Here is a 25,238-nt window from a genome sequence, read left to right as displayed (position 1 = left end):
AAAATATGTATTGTTAAACGAGAAATGTTGAATCATAGAAATTAAGATTATTTCTGTTTTGACTAATTAAAAGTTGTATGTATCTTGAATGAAAATTGAAGTAATAAATTGATAAATTTTAGTGAAAATTATATTGATCTCATTCAAATAAATTAGTTATTTCATTATTTATTTAATTCCAATTTTTATTTAAATTAAATAATATATAAACAAATATGAATTATGTCAAATAAATAATTAATTTTAAAATTTATTTAAACAAAAAAAATCTTTTAAAAAATATAACAAAGCATTGAAACAATATATTTAATTATATCTGATACGATAAATACTTTTTCTTTAAAATTTAAATACTTCAAATTCATCTTTTTATAGTTAATTGATCATTATTTGTCGGGCTAGCAAGAGAAGTTAGGACCTACAGATTAAAAATAAAAAGAAAAAAAGGAAATAAAAGCTTTGCTTGCAGAACGTTGATGGATTTATGTGAACACCGACCACTATAAAATCTCGTTGCGGTGCCAAAATGACAGAACTCGCGTATTTTGTTCAAGTATGGCAGCTAACTTCTGGACTTCATCGCACTAGTATGGTCCTGCTTAATTGATTCTTACAATTTTTACATTTTGTATAATTTTTTTGTTATTTATTTCTTTGTGCGAATGTATCCTACAGCAAACAACTCCTGGACCAAGAGGAGGTCGATGTGGTGCAATCGCTCGATAAAGATAGGGGCATCACTCTTGAAGACTTCAAGCTCATTAAGATGCATATGGCAAATTGTAATTACCCTTTTCCTGTCATCTTTTCTTTTTGATTAACACATCTCTTATCTCGTTCTGGTTGCCGTGTTTTTTCTCCCTCGGTTCTCGAAATTGAAGTTAAATACGCAATAAATTTCTCTTCATTTCAAAGTAGTTTTGTTTTTTGGTCTGACATTTTCGAGAAATATGTAACCGCTACTGGGCGATGCCCCATCTCTCTACAGCCCGTTACCCACTCATGTCAAAGGGTAGGGACAAAAAAAAAAAAAAATGAAGATGAAGATGAAGAAGAAGAGAAGGGTTTTTTTCCTTTTTTTTTTTTTTTATAAAAAAAATATTATTTAAGGAAAAGAAAAAAATCTTGGGTTTGCCGCAGAAAAGGAGGCTCTTTGGAGGAAGGTGGTGGATGCCAAGATTAATGCCTTCGAAGGCGGTTGATGATCCCTACCCAATAGGAAGAAATCTAGAGAGCCTTGGAGAGACATTCTCAAACTTAAGGAAGTGTTGACTTCCAGAATTACCATGTTCATGTATAATGGCCTTATTACCAAAATTCCGGAAAATTGATTGATGCAGATTGGTTCCATTTCAATTACTTTCCCCAGAGTTTATGTATTCCTTAATAGCAAGAGTCAAGAACCTTTTTATTGGTAAAGTTTGGAACCCTCCAAATGCTACTTGGAACCTTAATTTAAGAACAAATCTCTCATTGCCTTGGAGATGCAAGATTGAACTTTCCTTGTTTTGGTGTTAGGAAGGTGTCAATCTCAAGGTTGTTCCTTTTGATACCCTCACTTATTGTTTTCTAGAATTTTCTATTACCTTTATTGTGTAACTCTTTTGTACTCTGATTTTTTATCATTAATGAAGAAGTTTGTCTCTGTTTCAAAGAAAAGATTGGATTTCCTTCCTAGATTATCACACAGCAGAGACTTTGCATTCAACCTCGTTGATGATAAAGCAAGTGGACATATGTTGGTTTTGGGATTTGTCATGAAATTTCCTAGTTATGAAAGAAAATAGCTATGTATTGAATAATTACAGAGGCCATTTCGTTTAATCTAGCTAAGGATCAAAACCTCTCCACACTCTTAAAGATTCTATACTTTATCTTAGTTCTGAATTCTTATGCAAAGAATGCACCACTGTGGTCACGAAATGAAATATTAGTGCCTCTGAATCTGATCCAAAGAGTTAACACCCCACATAAGACCTAAAATGGGAAGAATTTGACGTTCTTGTAGGCAGATAAGGGCTACACAGAAGACCCAAAGAAGGATTAGTGGACCAACCATCCCTTGGAGAGTTTTCTTCTTTATTAGTTTGATTTTTCTTTTCAGTCTCTTTAAGTTTGTGTCCACGTACATTTTTCCATCTTATCATTTACCGATGAGAAGTTTGTTCTTGTTAAAACGAAAAAAAAGGAATAGGTTGTTCTCTGATTCTCGTTTTCTTTTGTTTCAGATATATTGAAGTTGGCCCAAAATGTGAAAGTTAGACAAAGGTAGCCATGATTTGCCCATTTTCTTTTATGATATCATTCTTTGTCATCATGTCATAGGATCTTGTCTACAATTGCGTTGAAAGTGCTCAAAATATCAAAATAAAAATATAATTTGTCTTATGTTTTATGAGATGGGTAGAGTTTCTAACATTGAAGCAGCAGGTTCAATTGCAGTGGTTTGCTTCTTCAATGTGAGGCATGTTTGGAAGGTGCATGCCTTCACAAAGCACGGAGGCTTGTGCTTAACACACCCTCTGCACTTCGTTTGTTCTTAATTTTTAAATTTTCGAACTCTTAACCTAAACCGTGCATCTAGGTTATTACATCAAAATATTAATTATTTTTTAACACAAATGCAGCAATGCCGCCGTTAACACATCCTATGCCTCTTCAATTGTCTCTCTCTCTCTCTCTCTCACGCACACAGTCACTCTTCTCTGAATCTCTCTGTCCCTCTCAAGTCTCCTTTTCTCTCTTTCTTCCTCTTTGGTCTATCTTTCTCTTTGATTCTATTTTCCTTGTTGCATCTTGGGAAGATTAAGTATGAAATCCATAGATAAATCTTTCCAAATACCTTTAGGAATAGGTATTGGGCAGTAAATACCAGTATTTTGTTGCTGTTCTTTGGCAATTTGGGAACCATCTTTGAACAAAGTTATGAATAGCTTTCCTCATTTGAAGTAAAAAATGTTGAATATGTAATGACTTTGATGTTGGGCTTAGTTAGCAGGTGGTTGTCCTTTTGGTTTTCTTTGGTGGTTTTTGTAGTAGCCACTATTTTTTCAGTATTTGAAGGAGGTATGTCTGCCGAAGTTGTTAGAAAGCTTATCTCTACTTGGTTGTATTTGTAATTTGTACCTTCTCTTCTTTTGGAAGTTTGTATCTTTTAGAGTTTTTCATTACATCAACGAGAAGTTTCTTGTTTCAAATTAATTCACGTATTCAAATAGAAATTCACCTAGCTTATGTGCTTCTTCAGGGAGCAGCATATGTATCCTTGATCTTTCATGCATTCTGTATTTATTTTTATACAGTTATCTCTACAAGCAAGTTTTTCTTACGACTTTCAATCATATTTTCAGGGTTGTTGCAACTGCTATTACATATATGAGACGTGTTTACACCAGGTACAGTACAGTAGAATTCTGTTCCAGAATGGGAATGTTTTTTTTTCTGCTGGCATGGGAGTTACGTTAGCTGCCTCTTGTCCTTTCTTTGGTTTTTTGGTAATTTATGTTTCTGTGATGATAGATAACTCTTAACCGTTGGCCAATTAGTGGTACTTCAAGAGCCATTCCAAAAACTTTTCAACTGCTGACAACTATGTTTAATATATATATATATATATATATATATATATATATATATATATATATATATATATATATATTTCTCAAGGCTGGACAAATTATTACCAATTCATCAATGAAGGATGGGCCAATTCATTCTCTCGTCATTTCCATTTTATTAAATCCAAATATAATTTCTAAATCTTTGTCTCTCAATTTGTTATGAAGCACATTAATGAAGTTGTTTGCAATTGTTTTTTTCTCAGAAAGAGTATGACAGAATACGATCCAAGACTAGTGACACCAACCTGCCTATATTTGGCTTCAAAAGCAGAAGAAAGCACAGTGCAAGCTAGACTTCTAGTGTTTTACATAAAAAAAATACGTAATAATTTTTTCTTTGACATGCTATAATTTGATTATTTGCTTCCACTCAATAGAACATGTCCTTGGTAGCTTGCAAAAAGCTATAACCTGTGGTTTTTGCCCCACAGAATCTGATGAAAAGTACAAGTATGAGATCAAGCATATACTGGAAATGGAAATGAAAATTTTAGAAGCCCTTGACTATTATTTGGTGGTATTCCACCCTTATCGCGCATTGTCTCAGTAAGTAATCATATTGTTATGCACCCTTGACTATTGTTTGGTTGCAGCCTTATTTGTAAAGGAAACTAAACTTTTTATTTTTTCACTGATAGAATAGAAAAAGTTGAATTACGAATTTGGTCTGAAAAACCTAGGGTGCATCTGATGGGGGTCCCTACAGTTCCGTAGATTATGGGAAACCTTAGAACAAACCAAATCTATCCCATAGGATTCTGGAACGTTTGCTGATATTTTAATATCTAATTTAGAGCCATAGCTCATTTGATCCTCCATAATAGGTGCTGATGCCGGATGGATTCTTCTTTTCTTAAAATTTCCCCGAGGCTAAGAATTTTTTCTTGGGTTAGAAAAAAAATGAGGTGATTAGTTTGGATTGGAACTCACACATGAGAATTTCATGCGACGATTAGTTTTAAATTAAGAAAGCTATTGACAATTTTTTTAGGCTTTTTATTTATTTATTTATTTATTTTTTTAAATTAACAATTCGTTCCTGGCTGATAAAGCCTTGCTGCAAATGGACGATGGAAGAATTTTAGGTGGTCTCAGGTCAAATGGGAAATTGATGACTCTTGGTTCATTCTATCTAAAATTATATTCCTTGGGACAAATAAGTTGTTTATCCTAGAGGTGAGAACTTCATGACTATTTGTCAAATTTTTTTGAACCATTTTCTTTTCTTCTCCTCCGGATTCTTGCAGCTTCTTCTCCCAGAGTTCTCTTTCCATTCTTTCTCCTTGCAGTCTGCCATCCATTTCTTCCTTTGCTCCCATGTCCATAGAGATTCTCCTCTCTTTGTTGCCTCATGTTTATGATCAGCACTCCGTTTACACAGCCACTCCCAAGTCCATGGTTCTTCTTCCCCCTTTGCCAAACAAAATAAAGCAGTACCCAAGAAAGAACAATCGTGGTACCAATTTGAACATGTACCCAAATATATCATTATTCATAACATATATCATTATTTATCATTTTTTAACATGTACCCAACCGAGCAAGGAAATACTCAAGGACACAAAGAGCAAACAAGAACACCAAAAGATTAGAATTATATGAAAATATATTCAAAATATGCTATAATAGCGTAAGAAAGCAACAATATAATGTAATCCCTAGCCACTTGGGAGGGTTAGACTCTTCCAAATTCACTCACAGGGAAATCCCACAAAAGAGCAAATTTGTCAAACCATGGCGTTTTGCTCTTTTTTGTTTTTGTTTTTGTTTTTCTGGTCAAATGCGAGTAGCCCAAAAAGCACCTCTGAATTAAATCTTTTAGAAAAAACCTACTTTAGACTTCGATCATTTTGGTTTATGCTAATTCTTCTTGTCCTTTCTGTATGCCTTTTCATATATATTTAGAATCGTGCTCTTGTTTATCCTAGTTCCTAACCCTCCTCCCCTAAAAAAAAATGGCAGGTTGCTCCAAGATGCAGGACTGAATGACATAAATATGACTCAATTGACCTGGTAAGGATCTGATAGATGCATTATTCATTTAATGCTTCTTATCATTTTGTTTTTCTTGCACTTCTTTGTTTCAAAGTTCATAGAAGTTTGAGCGAAAAAACTTGGACAACCGTGGTTTTCTTATGTGCAATGTACCACAACCTTTTTCCTTTTGTTGTCCTTGTAGATAAGTTTTAGCCATTCATTGCAAGGACTATGTAATTGCTATAGAAGTTTGAGCATAAAAACATGTATGCACTCACGTGTTGGAAGGGTCAGATGGGTTGTTTAGTGAGATTAGTTGAGGGTCAGACGGGTTGTCTAGTGAGATTAGTCGAGGTGCGCTTAAGCTGGCCTAGACACTTATTGATATATAGAAAAGCATAAAAATATATACACATTATTAAAAAAGTACTAGGACTACCTAATTATTTTAGGGTAGTTGTAGTTTAGTTTTTGAGTATTTTTGCGGGCTTATATGTGCCTAGGAGCAATAGGTGGTGTGCACACACCTCACGCACAAGGTGCTTGTCAAAATTACAAATTTTCAAGTACGGGAAGGGCGATTGTGCAACCCTCGCTCTAATTCGACGAGCAGGTTAGCCGTGTAAAAGTCAAAAGTCATGGACATGTCGCTATATGATGCAACTTTACTCATGTTTTGAGAAAAAATGATTATATAAAATGCGAGAGAGAAAAACATTGAAAGCATCATTAAAGAAAGCATTGAAGAATTAAGATTGACAATTGCAAGAAAGCTTGATTGCAAAGAGTACAAAATGCTTTATTTTGGCAAGACAAATTTGTCTTTGGTCAACACTTAACATACTGCCTCTAATTCAACGAATTTGTCTTTATCTGCCTCTAAACCAAGACTGGTTGCATCTAATTCAATGAGCAGTTTTGGTTTCCTCTGGGTGTTGGTTTATTTTGGCAAGACAGATTCGAGGCAGTTGATTGCATCTCTTTGGCATCTCACTTTCTCCTGTCATTTTGACTTTGGCATGAAAGTTTTTTATTTCAACGGGTTCCTTATGAGAGGGATTGTATGTTTTTGCTTGGCTTTTAGTCTATACCTTTTGTCTTTATCTTCAATGGCTTTTAGCCTTTGATTGTACCCTCCCCTAGTTCTTTGCTCTTAGTATAATACTCTTGTACTATGAGCTTAAGTCTAAATTATTATCTTTAATAAAAAGGCTTTTCTCTGTTTCAAAAAATAAACAAAGATTTAATACTAGTCAACAAATTCTCAGAGATGGAGATTCTCTAAGGCAATTAAAACATTAGGAGGCAATAAAGCTCCTGGATCAAATGGCTTTACTACATAATGTTTAGTGAAACATTGGCCAAATCTTAAAGAAAGTTTCAAGATGTTTGATGTCTTGCACAGAAATGGTAAGCTTAATGCTTGCATTCAAGAGAATTTCATTTGCTTAATTCGGAAGAAAGAAGATGCGATCCATGTAAGAGACCTTCGACCCATTAGTCTCATAACCTTCACTTACAAGGTGGTTGCCAAAGTGCTAGCAGATAAGCTCAAAGGGGTTATGAATTTAATAATCAGCCCTTATCAAAGCGCGTTCATCGAAGATAGACAGATTTTAGACCCCATTCTTATTGCTAACAAAGCCGTAGAAGATTATTGTGCCAACAAGAAGAAAGGGTGGATTTTAAAACTAGACCTTGAAAAGGCCTTTGATAGGGTGGATGGGGGCTTCCTTGAAAAGGTTTTGCAGCCCAAAATGGATTTCTTGGATTATGGGCTGTATCAAAAATACCAAGTTCTCCATATTTATCAATGGTAAACCGAGAGGAAGGATATTGGCTTCAAGGGGAATTCATCAAGGTGATCCTCTTTCCCCTTTCCCCTTTCCCCTTTTTGCTAGTAAGTGAAGTACTAGTAGGATTAATAAATAAGTTTCATTTGAACGGTCATTTTGAGGGTTTTTTGGTGGGGAAAAGACAGAATACATATCTCCATACTTCAGTATGCCGATGATACCATTTTGTTCTTTAAAGATGATGAAAGCATGCTAATTAAGCTCAAGGAGACCATTAATCTGTTTGAATGGTGTTCGGGTCAGAAAGTGAATTGGGAAAAATCAGCATTCTTAATAAATTTGGGGAATGATGAGCTTTCTCGCATGGCTGGAAAATTAGGTTGTAAAATGGAAAAACTTCGATTTTTGTATATGGGTCTTCCATTGGGACGATATCCTAGGTAAAAGTGTCATTTTGGCAGCCAGTTGTAGATAGATTTTTTAAAAAATTGGATAGATAGAAAAGGTTCAATATTTCAAGAGGTGGAAGACAAATTCTTTGCAACTCAGTATTGGCCAACCTCCCTACTTACTACGTTTCCATCTTTGTCATTCTAGAAAGGGTAATCTCTGATCTGAAAAATTAATTCGAAAATTCTTTTGGGAGGGGAATTCAGGCAACAAGATTAATCATTTGACTTCCTGGAAAAAGGTCAATCCTTCTCAACTAGACGGGGGCTAGGTTTGGGCGGTTTAAAAAGTAAAAACAAGGCCCTACTTTCTAAATGGGGCTGGAGGTTTTTAAAAGAGGATTCTGCATTGTGGCGTCAAGTAATTAAAAGTATCCATGGCTGCAGAAAATTTGATTGGCAGACTAAACAATTCAGGAAACAACCTTAGAAGTCCGTGGATCAGTATCTCTAGAGAATGGGAAAAGGTGGTTGAGTTAGCAACTTTCAAAACAGGGATGGAAGGAGAGTAGCTTTTTGGACAGATTCATGGGTTGCTGATCTCCCTCTTAAACCTTGGTTTCCAAATCTATTCAGAATAGCTAAACAGCCTAATGATTCAGTTGTTGCCCATTGGGATTATTTCACTAATTCTTGCTCATTAGTAGTCTTTCGAAGATTGCTAAAAGATGAAGAAATTCAACATTTCCAAAGGCTATTAACTCTCATATCTCTGAAAGGTCTAGCAGATTTGGATGATAGGAGAGTTTGGTCATTAGAATCCTTGGGCCATTTTTCAGTTAAGTCCCTTTCAAAGCACCTCTCTCCCCTTTCACCTTTGGAACAAGATTGCTTTAAAGCACTTTGAAAAACCAGCAGGCCAAGGAGAATAAATATACTGGTTTGGATTACGGCAGTGGGTTCTCTAAACTGTTCTGAGACTATACAAAGGAAGCTTCCCAATTTGAGTTTGCTGCCATTAGTGTGCCCCCTTTATTCGAAAGACAGTGAGCTCCTAATACACTTATTCATTTTCTGTCCCGTCTCATCTAATTGCTGGTTTAGCATATTTTCTATGCTCAAAACAGCTTGGGTCTTCGATGGTTCGTTAAGTGCCAACGTGTTCCAATTTTTGAGGGGATCCTATTTATCCAAAACACCTTTTCTAATTTGGGTTTATTTGATAAAAGCGCTCCTATCTCTGGTTTGAACATAACCAAGACATCTTCCATGATAAAAAAAGGATTGCCTTCACCGTAGACAATTCTAAAAGAAACCCTACAGCTTGCTAGTTCAGAACTTGTGCTTTTGTAGTTTTGATGGGCTTTAATTTGTATTTCTACTGCTGAGTTTTTACTTTTCAGCTTTGTTTCTATCTACCGTAGAAAGCTTATATTATTATTTTGGTTGTTATCTTGGTCTTTTCAATACCTTAGTATTGTTCTTGTATTTTGGACATGATGAGGGTGCTAAGGAGGTGTCAACCTAGTTGAGGTGTCCGGGTACACCTACTGAACCTCTCTCTTTCCCCATTTCTAGGCTTGTCTATTACTCTCAATGTATAACTCTCTTGTACTTTGATTTTATTAATAATATTGAAGTTTGTCTCCATTCAGCAAAAAAAGAAAAAAAGTACAATAATTCTTAGTTGGGGGTTGGGGGCGGCTTGACTAGTGGGTTCCCCCTACTGTACATTCCAAACATTTTCCACTATGATAGACTTGCATATCAAAAGTGGCAAAATGACACTCGAGGAAAAAACTGTTTGATAACCATTTGTTGAAAACTAACTTGCTAAGACCCCATTTGATAACCATCTGGTTATTTGTTTTTTTTTGAAAATTAAGCCTATAGACACTACTTTCATCTCCAAATTTCTTCTTTTGTTACATTTTACCAATGGTTTCAAATACCATGCCAAAATTTGAAAACTAAAAAAAGTAGCTCTTAAAAACTTGTTTTTGTTTTTGGAATTTAGGTAAGAATTCACCTATTGTACTCGAGAAAGATGCAAGAAATGAGGAAATATACTTAATTTTAAAAAACCAAAGCCACAAATAAAAAAAATGGTTGTCAAACGAGGTCTAAGCTATGTACAATACTTAAATATAATGGGTTTCTTATGAGAAAGATTTTAAGTTTTGCTTTGTATTTAGCTTTCCATTGTTGTTTTATCTTTTGATGGTTTTGTTTAGCTTGTTTATTTTCGGCTGGAATTCGTTTTTAGGTTGCCATCTTTTATGTTGTGCAAGTCTAGCTTCTGTTTTAGTCTTTTGACTGTATTCTCCCCCAATTCTTTGGTTCTTAGTATAATACCGTTATACTTTGAGCTTAAGTCTTATTTATTATCATTAATAAAGAGGCTAGTTTCCGTTTCAAAAGAACAAAAATTTTCATTGATATAATGAAAAGAGGAGATCTCAAATTACAATGAGATAAGAACCAAATAAACCACTAAGGATTAAACGATGCATTCAGCTATTTCAACTTGGTTGACCGATTCTTAGCACCCTCGTCATATTCAATACAAGTAAAATACTTAATTACATTGAAGAAATAAAAGCATTCCATTTGAGAGAGATATCCTGAATAGAGTAATCATCAAATAACTTTGATTGTGAACTTCAAAAAGAAGCTAGAAAACGAATTGAAATACTCTCTGTCCAGTCCATGGAATTATCATGGAAAACTCCTTGATTACGTTCCAAACCAAATCTCAGAAACCAAAACTTTAACTGCATTTGGCCATAAAATCTGAGGTCTAAAAGATGTGGAAGGACTAACCAAAAGATGAGAAGTATTATCCTTACCATTGTTCCCAAAAACCCACTGCAAACCAACACTAGAAAATTAGTTCCACCAGCACTTTCGTGAGTAAAAGCACTCAAATAACAAATGCTGCAAATCTTCTCCATTGGCTAAGCACAGTGGACAATTTGAGTGTGACAGATGTTTACTCTGCAGCTTATGTTGCAACGTTAATGAGCAATTAAGAGAGCCATAAAACAGAATCCAAGTCAAAATATTGATTCTTTTGGGACTCTTTGATTTCCAAAGGGCTTTGTACATCACCTTTTCAAGAGTATTATCACTGGAATATTGACAAAGATTCCACCGAGTACCTTCCTGAAGCATAGTTCAAAAAAGTGTTACCTTTGAATGAAGTCAAAGGCGAGTTGTTTGTTGATTTTTCAAACCCAATTGATTTAGTTCGATTAAGTCAAGTAATGAAAGATGAAAAAGTGGAATTTTCAGTCTTAAAGCTTGATTGGGCTTAGATGGCATACCAATGGTAAGGAATTGTGCAGCCTTCAAAGCTCGTGGATCAATATCTCAAGACAGTAGTACAAGATTGAAGCTTTGGCAGGATGTAAGGTTGGAAATGGCAGCATAATAGCTTTATAGTCAGATCCGTGGATGGATAGAATTCCTCTAAAACTCACATTCTCCATATTGTTCAGAATTTATACTTCCTCTTTGTCTTTAACTTTAGAATATTGTTGAAAGAGGTAGAACTTAATGACTTTCAGGCCCTATCATCCGTGCTGTTTGGAAAAAATCTAACTGTTGAAAGAAGAGAAGAGAAGAAACAAATAATGTTTTTACGTAGAAACCCGAGATCAGGGAGAAAATCCACGATGCCATCTTTCTTATTATTTTTCTATATATTTCATAATGATACAGTGAACATTTACTTATAGGACGTAGAAGCCAAAATAAAATAATAAATGATAATTAGGGCACTAAAAAATCTTAGGGACCGTTCGGTAACATTCCTATTCTCTGTTTCTTGTTTCTTGTTCCTTGTTCCCTCTTCTTTTTTTAGAACAAGAAACAGTAATGCGTTTGATAACTGTTTCTATTTCTTGTTTCTTGAAAAAAAAAGAAACAAAAACAAAAAATGTGTTTGATAATTGTTTCTATTTCTTGTTTCTTGAAAAACAAAAGAAACAAAAACAATGTGTTTGATAACTGTTTCTTGTTTACTGATTTTCTTCTAGGTCTATCCATAAAACATAACTACTACCTATGATGCTTTAGAGAAAAATCCACAACGAAAATCCAGATTCGCACAAAGAGGAAGACGAAAACTATGGATCCGACGAAGAGGAACAGTCCAGTGAAGAGGAAGAGTTTGGGTTGTCGAGGAAGATGATGAAAGGTGAAGAGGAAGACGGTGTGCAGAGGAAAATGATGAGTGAAAGAGGAAGATGATGATTATTTAGGGAAGATGGTGGAGATAAGAGGAAAAGGAAACCAATAAAAATAATTAAGAAAAAGGAAAAAGAAACAAATAAAATGAAGAAAAATGAAAAAGAAACCAATAAAAATAATTGAAAAAGGGAAAATGAACCAATAAAAATAATTGAGAAAAAGGAAAAGGAAACCAATAAAAATAATTGAGAAACAGGAAAATGAAACCAATAAGAATAATTGAGAAAAAGGAAAAGAAAAGAAATAAAAATAATTGAGAAAAATGAAAAGGAAACCGATAAAAATGTTAAAATTATTAGAATTATTTTTGGAAAGAATAATATATAAGATTTAATTTCTTAAATATTTTCTATATATTTTCCTTTCTTACTCCTATTGTACTCTGTTTATTCTCTCCCTTTGTACCTATTGTATTTATATCAGAAAATAATAAAACTAAAAATATCGTGGTTTTTCTCCCGGTTTTTTGGTTTCCACATAAACCGGTTTCATGTTTATTGCTTTTAATATGGTATCAGAGCGAAGCAACAACGAAACCCTAGAAAAAATTTTAGGAATCACCCAGACCAAAACAGCCGCCGCCGCCGTGGACACTACCATGGAAAAACTACTCCAACGGATTCAGACACCACCGATCTATCCAATGGGCCAACCCTCGCCGCCGTCCGTGCAACCTTCCAGCCAGAAACCACTTCACGCGCCACCTTTGTAGGGCGCGTGGGCCCACGCGCCGCCGTTCGTGAATCTTACCGTCCATCCCATCCGCTTCTACGCGTCATCGCTTGTCCAACCGTCTCACCCTTCCGGTCATCCGTCGCTGCACGTGCCGCCCATCGCCGCCAAACAGCAACCTTCAAAATTGTCAAATCTGTACAGCAGTGCAAATCTGTACAACAGTGCAAATCTGTCCGTCGACCCTTTACAACAACCTTTCTTCTATAGGAACGAGGCTGACCAATACCATAACAGATTGGGGATTAAAGCGGGCGAGTCATCGGCACCCTTCGGTTATGGACAACCATATGTTCGTGGTCTCGGGATTAATCAAACCTAAAGGGTTAGTACATCCTTGGCACAGACTGATCTACCGATGTATTCCAAAAACCCGGTAATTTCGCTTTCTAACATGCCTTCAAATTATATAACTAACTCTGTTGCCTTTAGTGCTCAATCCCTCATGATAATGGGAAACCAATTCTTGTCTGTGAGTACTGCAAGAAACAACGGCATATCAAGGATCAGTGTTGGAAACTCCACAGTCGGCCCCCAAGAGGTAAGAAACGCTCCTCCAACGAGCAACAGAACTTAAGGCGTACTGATTCTAGGGAGAATGCCAGCACCTCTCAGCCCATTGGCGCTACTGCTAGTAAGACCAACTCTCCTACTCTAAGCGTCATTGCTCAATCAGGTATGTCTCAGTCCTTTGGCCTTATTAGTGTTGATGGGATGAATCTCTGGATTTTGGACTCGGGGGCCACAGATCACTTGACAGGTTTCTCAAAGCACTTTGTCACTTATACCCCCTGTGCCGGTAATGAGAAAATTTGGATAGCCGATGGCTCTTTAGCCTCGATTGCTGGGAAAGGACAAATAGTCCTCTATGACGGTTTCTCCCTCCAGAATGTTTTGCATGTGCCTAAGCTTTTTTACAATCTGTTATCTATCAGTAAGATCACCCATGAGCTGCACTATAAAGCTACTTTCTTACCCGAGTCTGTGTGCTTTCAGGACTTGAATTCGGAGAGGACGATTGGCACTGCCCGACATAGCAGGGGAATTTACATCCTTAATGATGATACCTCCGGTAGTAATATCTCTACGACTAGTTTACTGTCTTCCTATTTTAGCACCTCTGAACATGACTTTATGTTGTGGCATTTTCGGTTAGGTCACCCGAACATTACGTATATGAAATATTTGTTTCCCCATCTCTTTCTTAAAATAGATGTCTCCTCGTTATCTTGTGATGTGTGCATTCGAGCAAAACAACATCGTGTTTCTTTTCCCTCACAACCATATAAACCCGCACAACCGTTTACCCTTATCCATAGTGACGTTTGGGGTCCTTCCAAAGTCACCACCTCATCTGGGAAAAGGTGGTTTGTAACCTACATTGATGATCATACCCGGCTTATCTGGGTCTACCTTATCACCGATAAATTTGAGGTTTCTGCTATTTTCCAATACTTCTATCACACCATTGAAACATAATTCGATAAAAAAATTGCTATTCTTCGGAGTGATAACGGTCTGGAATTTCAAAACCATAACCTTAGTGAATTTCTAGCCTCTAAGGGGATTGTTCACCAGAACTTGTGCGCCTACACTCCTCAACAAAATGGAGTGGCCGCGCGAAAAAATCGTCACCTTCTGGAAGTAGCCCGTTCCCATATGCTTTCCACTTCCCTTCCTTCATACCTGTGGGGAGATGCTATTCTTACAGCAGCTCATTTAATCAATAGAATGTCTTCTCGTATCCTCCACCTTCAAACTCCCTTAGAATGCCTTAAGGAGTCCTACCCCTCTACTCGTCTCGTTTCAGAGGTTCCTCTTCGTGTGTTTGGGTGTACCGCTTATGTCCATAGTTTTGGCCCTAATCAGACCAAATTTACCCCTTGGGCTCAGGCTTATGTGTTTGTTGGGTATCCCCCTTACCAGCGTGGTTATAAATGTTTTCACCCGCCGTCCAGGAAATACTTTGTCACTATGGATGTTATTTTCTGTGAGGACCGACCCTTTTTTCCGTTAGCCATCTTCAGGGGGAGAGTGTGAGTGAAGAGTCTAACAGCACCTTTGAATTTATCGAACCTACTCCTAATACTGTGTCTGACATTGATCCTCACCCTATAATCCTTACCTACAAACCAAGTTCCTTGGAAAACATACTAAAGGAGGAATCTCAGAAAGGAAGTCGGGTTCTCTACTAGTCAACTGCCGGCTCCAGTCTAAGACTTCGAACCTTCTCGAGACTAAGGTATGGAAAACCCTACAGAACCTTGTACTAATAATACGATGAGTAAGAATGACAGGTCTGATGCTGCTGTTCTTGAAAATATGGAAGAAAAGAACTGTGGTGATGAGACTGAGGTTAGAATAGAGACCAGTAACGATGAAGCTGAACAGGGCCATACAAGGAAACATGATGAGTATGATCCTTCTCTTGATCTTCCTATTGTACTGAGAAAAGGTACTAGGTCTCGTACAAAGCACTTCGTATCTAATTATGTGTCATACGAGAATCCATCATCACAGTTCAGAACTTTTACTGCCAGCCTTGACTCTACCACAATACTGAAAAATATTTATATTGTTTTAGAGTGCCCTGAATGGAAGAATGCTGTTATGGAAGAGATGAAAGCTCTTGAAAAGAATAACACTTGGGAGATCTGTGCCTTACCCAAGGGACACAAGCCCGTGGGATGCAAAATGGGTGTTCACTCTCAAATACAAAGCAGATGGAACTTTTGACAGAGACAAGGTAAGGTTAGTTGCAAAAGGATTTTTTCAGACCAAACTTCGACTTTTGTGTTAGAAGTTGGGCCTTATTGATATTTACGTCCCAACTTGATGGGGAGTGTTAGAATTATTAGAATTATTTTTGGAAAGAATAATATATAAGATTTTATTTCCTAAATATTTCCTAGATATTTTCCTTTCTTACTCATATTGTACTCTATTTATTCTCTTCCTTTGTAACTTTGTATTTATATAAGAAAATAAAACTAAAAACATCGTGGTTTTTCTCCCGATTCTCGGGTTTCCACGTAAGCCAGTTTCGTGTTTATTGCTTTTAATAAAAAATAATATGAAAAAAAACCAATAAAAATAATTGAGAAAAATTAAAAGAAACAATTAAAAATAATTGAGAAAAAGGAAAATGAAACAAATAAAAATAAATTGAAAAAAAGGAAACCAATAGAAGTAATTGAGAAACGGAACAGAATAAACTACTTTTTTTTTTCCTAATAATTTCTTATAAAATGAGAAACGTTTCTACTTTTTTTAGAAGGAGAAACAAGTAACGTTATCAAACACCTCTGTTTCTTAAAAAATGGAAACAGAAACAGAAAACAGGGAACAAGAACGTTAATACAAACTCTCGGGCCATCATACCGATGTTAAGAATACTCAGATTCACTCAACATTTGAGGTTGGTGAATCTTTCGGCACATTCCAACCCTAACGTGCAAGCTTCATTGGGAATAACTCAACAGCAAGTAGAATGGCTTCGACAATAGATTGTAACACTTAAGGATACCTTAGGAACGACATCCGATACTTCTATACCGATGTATTCTAAGAATCCAGTAACCTCGTTCCCTACTTTATCCTCTCCTTATATGGCTAATATAGTGTCTCAGTCTATCGCGTATTCTTTTTCAGGGGACAAGTTGAATGACAATAACTATTTTTCATGGTCTCAGTCAGTGAAGATGGTCCTTGAAGGACAACATAAATTTAACTTTCTGACAGGGGAAATACCTCACCCTCCACCGGGCAACCCACAAGAACGATGCTGGAAGGCAGAGGGCTTTATTCTTCGATCCATATTGATCAATAGTATGGAACCCTAGATTGGCAAGTCATTACTGTTTGCTGCAACAACCAAAGATATTTAGGACACGGCCCGTACACTTTACTCCAAACGTTAGAATGCCCATCACTTATACACGTTAAGGAAGTAGATACATGAATGCAAGCAAAGAGCCATGTATGTCACATCCTCTTTTAATAAGCTTTCTTATTTGGCAGTAAATGGACCTATGCAGAGAACTAATTTGGAGAGATCCCAGTGATGGTTTGCAGTACTCTAGCATTAAAGAGATTGACATGATTTATGACTTTCTTGCTAGTCTTAATCCTAAGTTTGATGTAGTTCGAGGGCGTATACTAGGCTAGAGACCTATTCCCTCCCTGATGGAAGTCTGTTTTGAGATCCGCCATGAGGAAGATTGCACAAGTGCTATGATTATTTCTGTAACTCCTACTATTGACTCCACTGCCTTTAATGCGAGATCCTCTACTAGTGGCAATGACAAGCACAATGGAAAGCTAAAGAATGGTATACTAAAGAACAGTGTTGGAAGTTACATGGTCGTCCCTCAGGAAGTAAGAAACGTCCTCCCAATGACAAACAGAACACAGGTGGGCGTGTATGAGTGAGTCTGTTGGACCTTCTCAACCACCTGATTCACATAGGAACCAGATCGATCACGGTCCCGCTATTTTAAGTGTCATTGTCCAAATAAGTATACCTCAGTCATTCGGTCTTATTAGTGCTGATAGGGAAAAACCCTTGAATTTTTTATTGTGGTGCAACAGATCATTTGACTGGGTTCTCTGAACATTTTGTGTCTTATATTCCTTGTACTAGCAACGAAACAATTAGAATTGCAGATGACTCCTTAACCCCTATTGCTGGAAAGAGGAAGATTTCTCAATGTGCAGGGCTCTTCTTAAATAATGTCTTGCATGTGTCCGAACTGTCTTATAATTTGCTTTCTATAAGCAAGATTACTCATGAGTTAAATGATAAAGCAATATTCTTAACTAAATCTGTTCAGGACTTAAGCTCGGGGAAGATGATTGGTACTGTCAGACATAGTAGGGAACTCTACCTCCTTGATGATGATACCTCTTCTAGTAGCATTTCTAGGACTAGTCTTTTATCTTCTTCTTTTACTACGTCTGAGCAAGATTGTATGTTGTGACATTTTCGTTTAGCCACCGTAATTTCCAATATATGAAACATTTATTTCCTCATCTCTTCTCTAAAATTGATGTGTGTACCTTATCTTGTGATGTATGTATTCAGGCTAAACAACATCGGGTTTCTTTTCCATCACAACCATACAAATCAACCCACCCTTTCACTCTTGTTCATAGTGATGTCTAGGGACCATCCAAGATAACAATCTCATTTGAAAAACGGTTCGTCACCTTTATTGATGACCATACCTGTCTTACCTGGGTCTTTCTTGTCTCCGACAAATCTGAGGTCACATCTGTCTTCCGAGACTTCTATAACATTGTAGAAACACAGTTTAATACAAAGATTGCTATTTTGCAGAGTGACAATGGTCGAGAGTTTCAAAACCATACCCTCAATGAATTTTTGTCTTCCAAAGGCATTGTCCACCAAAGTTCTTGCGCCTACACCCTCCAATAAAATGGAGTAGTCGAGTGCAAAAACCGTCACTTTTTGGAAGTCTCTTGTTCCCTTATGTTGTCTACTTCCCTTCCTTTCTATCTCTAGGGCTATGTTGTTCTAACTGCAGCCCATTTTATCAACCGAATGCCTTCTTGCGTCCTACATCTTCAGACTCCCTTAGAGTGTCTTAAAGAGTCATATCCTTATACCCGCCTCATCTATGATGTTCCTCTTCGGGTTTTCGAGTGCACAACTTATGTTTATAACCATTGCCCTAACCCATCTAAGTTTACTCCTCGGGATTAAGCATGTGTTTTTGTTGCTTACCCTCTACATCAACGAGGCTTTAAATGCTTTCGCCCATCTTCCCGTAAATACTTTGTCTCCATGGATGTTACCTTTCTCGAAGATCATTATTTCTTTCCCATTGGCTATCTTCAAGAAGAGAGTGAGAGTGAAAAGTCTAACTTTAACTGGGTGATATCCTTAGAGTCTACTAGTTCTACCATACCAAGCCCAGATCCTCATTTCACAATACTACCTACGAATCAAGTTCCTTGGAGAACCTACTATAGGAGGAATCTTAGAAAGGAAGTTGGGTCTCCTGCTAAGTCGTCGACTCCAGTCCAAGACTCCGAACCTCCTCGAGATTAAGGTGTGGAAAATCCTACTGAATCTTGTACTAATAATACAATGAGTGAGAATGACAGGTCTAATATTGTTGTTCTTGAAAATGTGGAAGAAAAGAATAGTGGTGATGAAATTGAGGTCAGAACATAAACTAGTAACAATGAAGCTGAACAGGGTCATAAATGGAAACTTGATGAGTATAATCCCTCTCTTGACCTTCCTATTGCTCTGAGAAAATGTACCAAGTCCTGTACTAAACATCCTATTTGCAACTATGTTTCCTATGATAATCTCTCTTCACAGTTCAGAGCTTTTATAGCAAGCCTTGACTCTACCATAATACTGAAAAATATCTACACTGCTTTAGAGTGTCCTGAATGGAAGAATGCTGTCATGGAAGAGATGAAGGTTTTGAAAAGAATAGAACTTGGGAGATTTGTGCTCTACCCAAAGGATACAAAACTGTGGGATGCAAATGAGTGTTCTCTCTCAAATACAAAGTAGATGGTATGCTTGACAGACACAAAGCAAGGTTAGTTGCAAAGGGATTTACTCAAACCTATGGTATTGACTGTTCAAATTTTTTTTTCTCCAGTTGCTAAGTTGAATATTGTTAAAGTCCTGCTCTATCTGTTGTTGTGAACAAAGATTGGCCTCTATACCAGCTGGATATTAAGAACGTCTTTCTGAATGGAGACCTTGTGGAGGAAGTCTACATGAGCCCCCACCTAGATTTGGAGTCCAGTTTGGTCAGTAGGTGTGTAAACTCCAAAAATCCTTGTATGGTTTGAAACAGTCTCCGAGAGTTTGGTTTGACAAATTTACTACCTTTGTCAAGTCCCACTGGTACAATCAAGGGCACTCTAATCATACCTTATTTACAAAGGTTTCCAAGATGGGAAGATTGTTCTAATAGTTTATGTGGATAACATTGTTTTGACTGAAGATGATCAGACAGAAATCAGTCAACTAAAGCAGAGAATGGATGGTGAATTTGAAATCTGAAATATTTCTTTGGAATGCTAGTGGCCAGATCTAAAGAAGGTATCTCTGTGTCCGAGAGAAAATACACTCTTGATTTGCTAACCGAGACAGATATGTTGGGATGTCGTCCTGCTGACACTTCTATTGAATTCAACTGTAAACTAGGAAACTCTGATGATCAAGTTCCAATTGATAAAAAACAATGTCAGTACCTCATGGGTAAATTGATTTACTTATCCCATACTCGTTCTGATATATCATTTGCTGTGAGTGTTGTCAGCCAGTCTATGCAAGCTCCTTATGAGAACACATGGAAGCTGTCAACAGTATTATGAGATACTTGGAAACAACACCTGGTAAAAGACTGATGTTTAGAAAAACAAACAGAAAGACCATTGAGGCATATACTGACTCAGATTGGGCGGGATTTGTTGTTGACGAAAAATCTACCTCTGGTTATGTACCTTTGTTTGGGGCAACCTTGTAACTTGGAGGTGTAAGAAGAAAAGTGTTGTGGCCAGAAGCAGCTCTAAGGCAGAATACAGAGCTATGAGTTTAGGAATATGTGAGGAAATTTGACTCTAAAAAGTCTTGTCTGATCTTCTTAAGGAATTTGATACTTCATTGAAGCTCTTTTGCGATAATAAAGGCACTATTAGTATTGCTAACAACCCAGTTCAACATGATAAAACTAAACATGTTGAAATTGATCAACATTTCATCCAAGAAAGACTCAATAGTGGGAGCATATGCATTCCGTACATCCCTTTTAGCCAACAGGTTGCTGATATTCTCACCAAAAGGACTTCTCAGACCAAACTTTGATTTTTGTATTAGCAAGTTGGGCCTTATCGATATTTATGTCCCAACTTGAGGGGGAGTGTTAGATTTTGTATTTATGGAAAAAATATTTGTGGAAAGCTTACCATAAATATTTCTTTTCCTTTTTTTCTTTGCCCTTTGCATTCTATTTAAGTTCCTCAATTGTATCTCTGTAATTACAAGAAAATAATAAAACAAAATATCGTGGTTTTTCTCCCGATTCTCGGGTTTCCACGTAAATCGGTGTGTGCTCTTTGTCTCTACTTTCAATAGTAAGGAATGCAGATGCTACCACTGTCCAATTTCTCTTTGATGAAGTGTCTGTCAATCTCTACACGTTTGGTTTTGTCATGTTGGACCGTGTTATTAGCAATACTGATAGCCGCCTTATTATCGCAAAAAAGTTTCATAGGCACCTCTTAGTCTCGATGAAAACCAGATACTCAGCTTCAGCACTACTCCTGGCAATAACTCCTTACTTCTTGCTTCTCCAAGTAACGAGATTGTCCTACACAAAAGTTAGACCAATAAGTAACCATTTTACATTATTCAGTGTTCTTTTATCAAGAACCCACCTGAAAGATGTGAATAAGTTTACTCCAACACTTGGCGGCTTATACATATTCAAACAAGATGTGCTGGAGTTCCTCATGAAATTTGAGACAGAATGGACATACATGTGGCAAAATATAACGAATAGTTAATTTCTTTTGCATAATGGATGCACAATTTAAACTCCTGAACAACGTAATCCATAGATTTATAGTCACCCTCCTCAACTTTTAGATTTACAAAGACATTTGTCCAACTGTAGATCCAATTGGAGAGGCAGGAGATAAGTGCTTACGTAACGACTTTACTCAAAAAAACCCATTAGTTTCCGCTGAACAGATTCTTTTATCCTCAACATTGGATAATCTTGTCCTTTCCAAGGACCCTAGGAGAAGTTGAAAATCAGATATTTCAACCTCCTTCAACAATCTTTTGAAATTAAGAGACCAAGTGAAGTGGAAGTGTCCCAACCTTTCGGATTAAGGGCAATTCTGTTCAACGTCGGGAATCTAGAGCAGTGTTTTTATAATCTAAAAAAAGGCATTGATTTTATAGTGGTTATTTTTATTTGCTTTCAACTTTTTGAATTTGATTTGATTGTGGTTATTTTTATTTGCTTTCAAATTCAATTGTCCACGTACATTTTTTATTTTCTAACACTACTGAGGATTTTTAACACTCAATTTGTATAGGGGACTTGTGAACGACACCTACAAGATGGATCTAATTCTTATTCATCCACCATATTTGATAGCTTTGGCTTGCATATATATTGCTAGTGTGCTAAGAGAGAAAGACACAACTGCATGGTTTGAAGAACTTCATGTCGATATGAACGTGGTGAGTATATTGAAAGCTAAAATCATGTGAACGTGGTGAGTCAATTTCAGTTCCTGTTGTTAGGATCGTGCATTGAGTTTGTTGGCTGCTGTAGTTTTTCAAGAGAAAATTTCACATTATTTATAACTGAGGATTATACCACAAAATCCAATGACCACACAAGGAAATTGATAAAATTATAAAATTTTATTACAAATGGGGTAAAAAGGAAATAAACCTAGAATATTATCCAATTATCCAATTAGCCCCTGTTCTTCTTGCATTGTTCTATCCTTCCAAAAGGAAAAGTCATACTCGACTTTTTTGAAAAAATAAAACATTTAAGGAATAAAATAAGCTCCTTTAATGGGATATGGTCGTCCTACATTCTTAAACAAAAATATTTTGATTAAAAACCCCTCAAAAAATGTGTGGAAAAGAGAAAAGGTTTAGGATATGTGGGTTGAGCAAAATAGGTTGAGACAATCATGGGTTCGGCTTCATGCATATCACTTTCTTCATCATGCTTCAGATTGGGTCGCACAATCTTCAGGTTAGAAGTACTAAAATTTTCTTCCTTTACGCTTCCACGCAATCAATTGAAAGCAGGCCTTTAATGTTTTTTGAATCCATTCTCACGTGCTCACATACTTCTTCAATCATTATTCTGTCTAAATTGTTTCCATTTTCTTCGATTTCCGTTATCTCTTGTTCAACAAAATAGATATAATGTTCATTATAGTCACTTTTTTTCTTATTGCAGGTCAAGAATATCTCAATTGAGATATTGGACTTCTATGAAAACCACAGAACAATAACTGAGGAGAGAATTATTTCAGCTCTTGGCAAGCTACCATTGAAGTCGTGAACGTGAAACAGATACTAGTTCCCTTAAAAAAATTTGTCATATCTTGGAATGCTAGGTTCTAATATGTGAATACACAACTGTTGTTATCTCATGGAATTTGTCCCAACTCTATGCTTACCAAGGCTCATGCGTGGCCAAGGAATAAAATCTGGATGGCAATATAGTGAACAAGATTTTGGTTATATTATATATTGACAAAATATCAATATCTACGTGCATTTTATAAATAAAGAAATTTATTAAAGTTAGTAGTTAAGATATGTTTACACGAGCTTTCTAGAAAAATTTGTTTCGTGAATTTTTTTCTCGATTGAATGTCTACGCTTAATTTGAGAAAGCGGAATATGTGATGTTCTTGAAGTTGGAGTTTTGGAAGAAAACTTGTATCTTCGAGCGAACTTCAATTTTCGAGAGTGGTGGTCGACTTCAAAGGAACTTCAATCTTCAAGAGTGGTTTGAAATGTGGTGGTAGGCTTCAAAAGAAATTCAATCTTCAAGGGTGGTGATTAACCTCAAAGGAATTTCGATCTTCGAGGGTGGTGGTTGCCTTTCAGGAACTTCTATGTTTATAGTTCTAGTTTGGGCTTTGTTGGTCCTTGATCAGATTCATGGGATCAAAACATGAATTTGAGTCATTTAGCATTTGAGATTATTTCGAGATTAATCGAACATTAGCCCAAATAAATAATATATAATTGGATTAGAATAATTAATTAACTGAAAACCTCAAATGCTTACTAACATTTTAAATAAATAAAAGTATGTAAAAATAAATCTATAAAAGAAAATCTTAGCTTGGGCCTTTTCTAGTTTTAAAAGAGAAATAATCAAACAATACAAGCAGAAGCAAAAGTTTTCCTATGGCAAGTCACGGTCATTCTTGTCATTTTTGTCATTTGCCAGTTTTCCATTATCTCTGCAGACATTTGCTTGAAAATTTAACATAGTAAGAGTGAGTATAAACATATACGCAATAAGCAATCTACTACTAGTCCTAACATCCCATTAGAGTCCTGTAAAGAAATATCCTAAACTAGCGTGTTCTTGAACACACGTAATCTAATGATCTCGTAGGAATATCTCTGGTTTTCGATGAACCTAAAGGAACACTTAAGATAAAACTCGTATTCGATGAACTTGAAAGAACACCTAGGACAAATTGGTCTTCAGTGAACCCAAAGGAATACTTAAAACAATCGGGTTGTAGATGACCCCGTCGGATCACTCATATACATAACATCTCAAGATATACTGGTGGTCCCGTCGGATCACAGAATCATAAAAAGGTGGTAATATCGAGGGACACCCATATGAGTACGACTCTAATAGATAAAAGTTAATAGAACACCCTATCCATAACATGTAGCATATCATAACATCATAAACATGACATGAATATTAATCATAACGTTTCTAATCATGAGATTAATATTTTATGCATCATTATTAATATTTTATGCATAACTCAATCATAACTATTAGTCTTCAAAACTTGATTGTATAGCTACAAAATGCTTCTTTATTTTTGGTTATGCCTCAAATTAAAAATAGTAAAAATATTTTAATCCTGCGAAAAAAATGTCAGCATGGACGTGTCTTTTTTAGAAAAACAACCATATTTTACCCAAAATTCTCTCCAGTCTTCAAGGGGGAGAAGTTAGATGTAAAAGATAAATTTTGGGAAGTATGTGAACTACTTTCTTCTATTAATCATCTTGACTTATCTGTCCCAAGTCCTTCAAAGTCAAGTATAGAAATTTCTCCTTCATGGAGAGAAGTACTACAAATTGGTCCTATAGGTCAAATTCCTAAGTTAAAGTTTTATACGAGAAGCATAGACAATCAAAGGAGCCAAGACCAAAGAGTTGATTCCACAGAAAACCAATTTGAAATCTTGATAAATGATGCTATATGTCCTTCCTCAGTTCTCGACAATGAAAGTTCAGGTAACCCTTCTTCTCCTTTTATTCTTAATATTTCGAATGTCCAAAATACTCCACCTATTATCTCTGATCTCGATGTTCCTATTGCTATTAGAAAAGGGATTAGAACATGTACTAAATATTCGATTACAAATTACATTTCATATGCAAAATTGTCAATTAGTCATAAAGCCTTAACAACTATGGTAGATAAATTATTTGTTTCTAGGAATACACAAAAAGCCCTAGATGATCCAAATTGAAAACTAGCAGTTATGGAAAAAAATGAATGCTCTAAGATAAAGTGGAATTTGGGAAATAACGAACTTAATTACCAAAAGATAAGAAGAATGTGGAGGTCAAATGGGTGTTTACAGTACACTAAAGTGTAATGTTGACGACAGTTTTGAAAGACACAAGGCTAGGCTAATAGCTAAAAGTTTTACTCAAACCT

The 25,238-nt window shown here is 36.1% G+C and overlaps 1 protein-coding gene across 7 annotated transcripts; it reads left to right on the top strand.

Moving 5' to 3' along the window:
- Positions 1-399: 399 nt before the first annotated feature.
- LOC103499578 (cyclin-C1-1-like) lies at positions 400-23,068 on the top strand. Of its 7 annotated transcripts, none has more exons than XM_051079024.1 (10): positions 400-587; positions 676-782; positions 2,229-2,268; positions 3,351-3,395; positions 3,824-3,942; positions 4,052-4,166; positions 5,583-5,633; positions 6,101-6,210; positions 17,601-17,640; positions 17,852-19,397. In XM_051079024.1, coding segments are annotated over exons 1-10 (660 nt in total). In that variant the 5' UTR covers positions 400-555; the 3' UTR covers positions 17,853-19,397. The 7 variants fall into 7 exon arrangements, with proteins under 7 accessions (XP_050934981.1, XP_050934982.1, XP_050934984.1 ...); XM_051079025.1 differs by lacking the exon at positions 17,852-19,397 and adding an exon at positions 21,868-22,015 and having other exon boundaries at positions 401-587; XM_051079027.1 differs by lacking the exons at positions 17,601-17,640; positions 17,852-19,397 and adding an exon at positions 21,868-22,011 and having other exon boundaries at positions 402-587.
- Positions 23,069-25,238: the final 2,170 nt, after the last annotated feature.

This window comes from Cucumis melo, chromosome 11 (assembly GCF_025177605.1).
Source record: "Cucumis melo cultivar AY chromosome 11, USDA_Cmelo_AY_1.0, whole genome shotgun sequence".
Classification (NCBI taxonomy): domain Eukaryota; kingdom Viridiplantae; phylum Streptophyta; class Magnoliopsida; order Cucurbitales; family Cucurbitaceae; genus Cucumis; species Cucumis melo.
Note: the sequence above shows the minus strand (reverse complement) of the source record. Positions and strands in the feature narration are given on the sequence as shown.

Bases quoted from the DNA above. Each gene is read 5' to 3' on its own strand.
- LOC103499578 (XM_051079023.1), top strand. From the start codon at position 556: ATGGCAGCTAACTTCTGGACTTCATCGCACTA. The intron at 2,269-3,350 runs GTAGCCATGATT...TCATATTTTCAG, and splicing joins AATGTGAAAGTTAGACAAAG to GGTTGTTGCAACTGCTATTA. The intron at 22,016-22,757 runs GTGAGTATATTG...TTCTTATTGCAG, and splicing joins TTCATGTCGATATGAACGTG to GTCAAGAATATCTCAATTGA.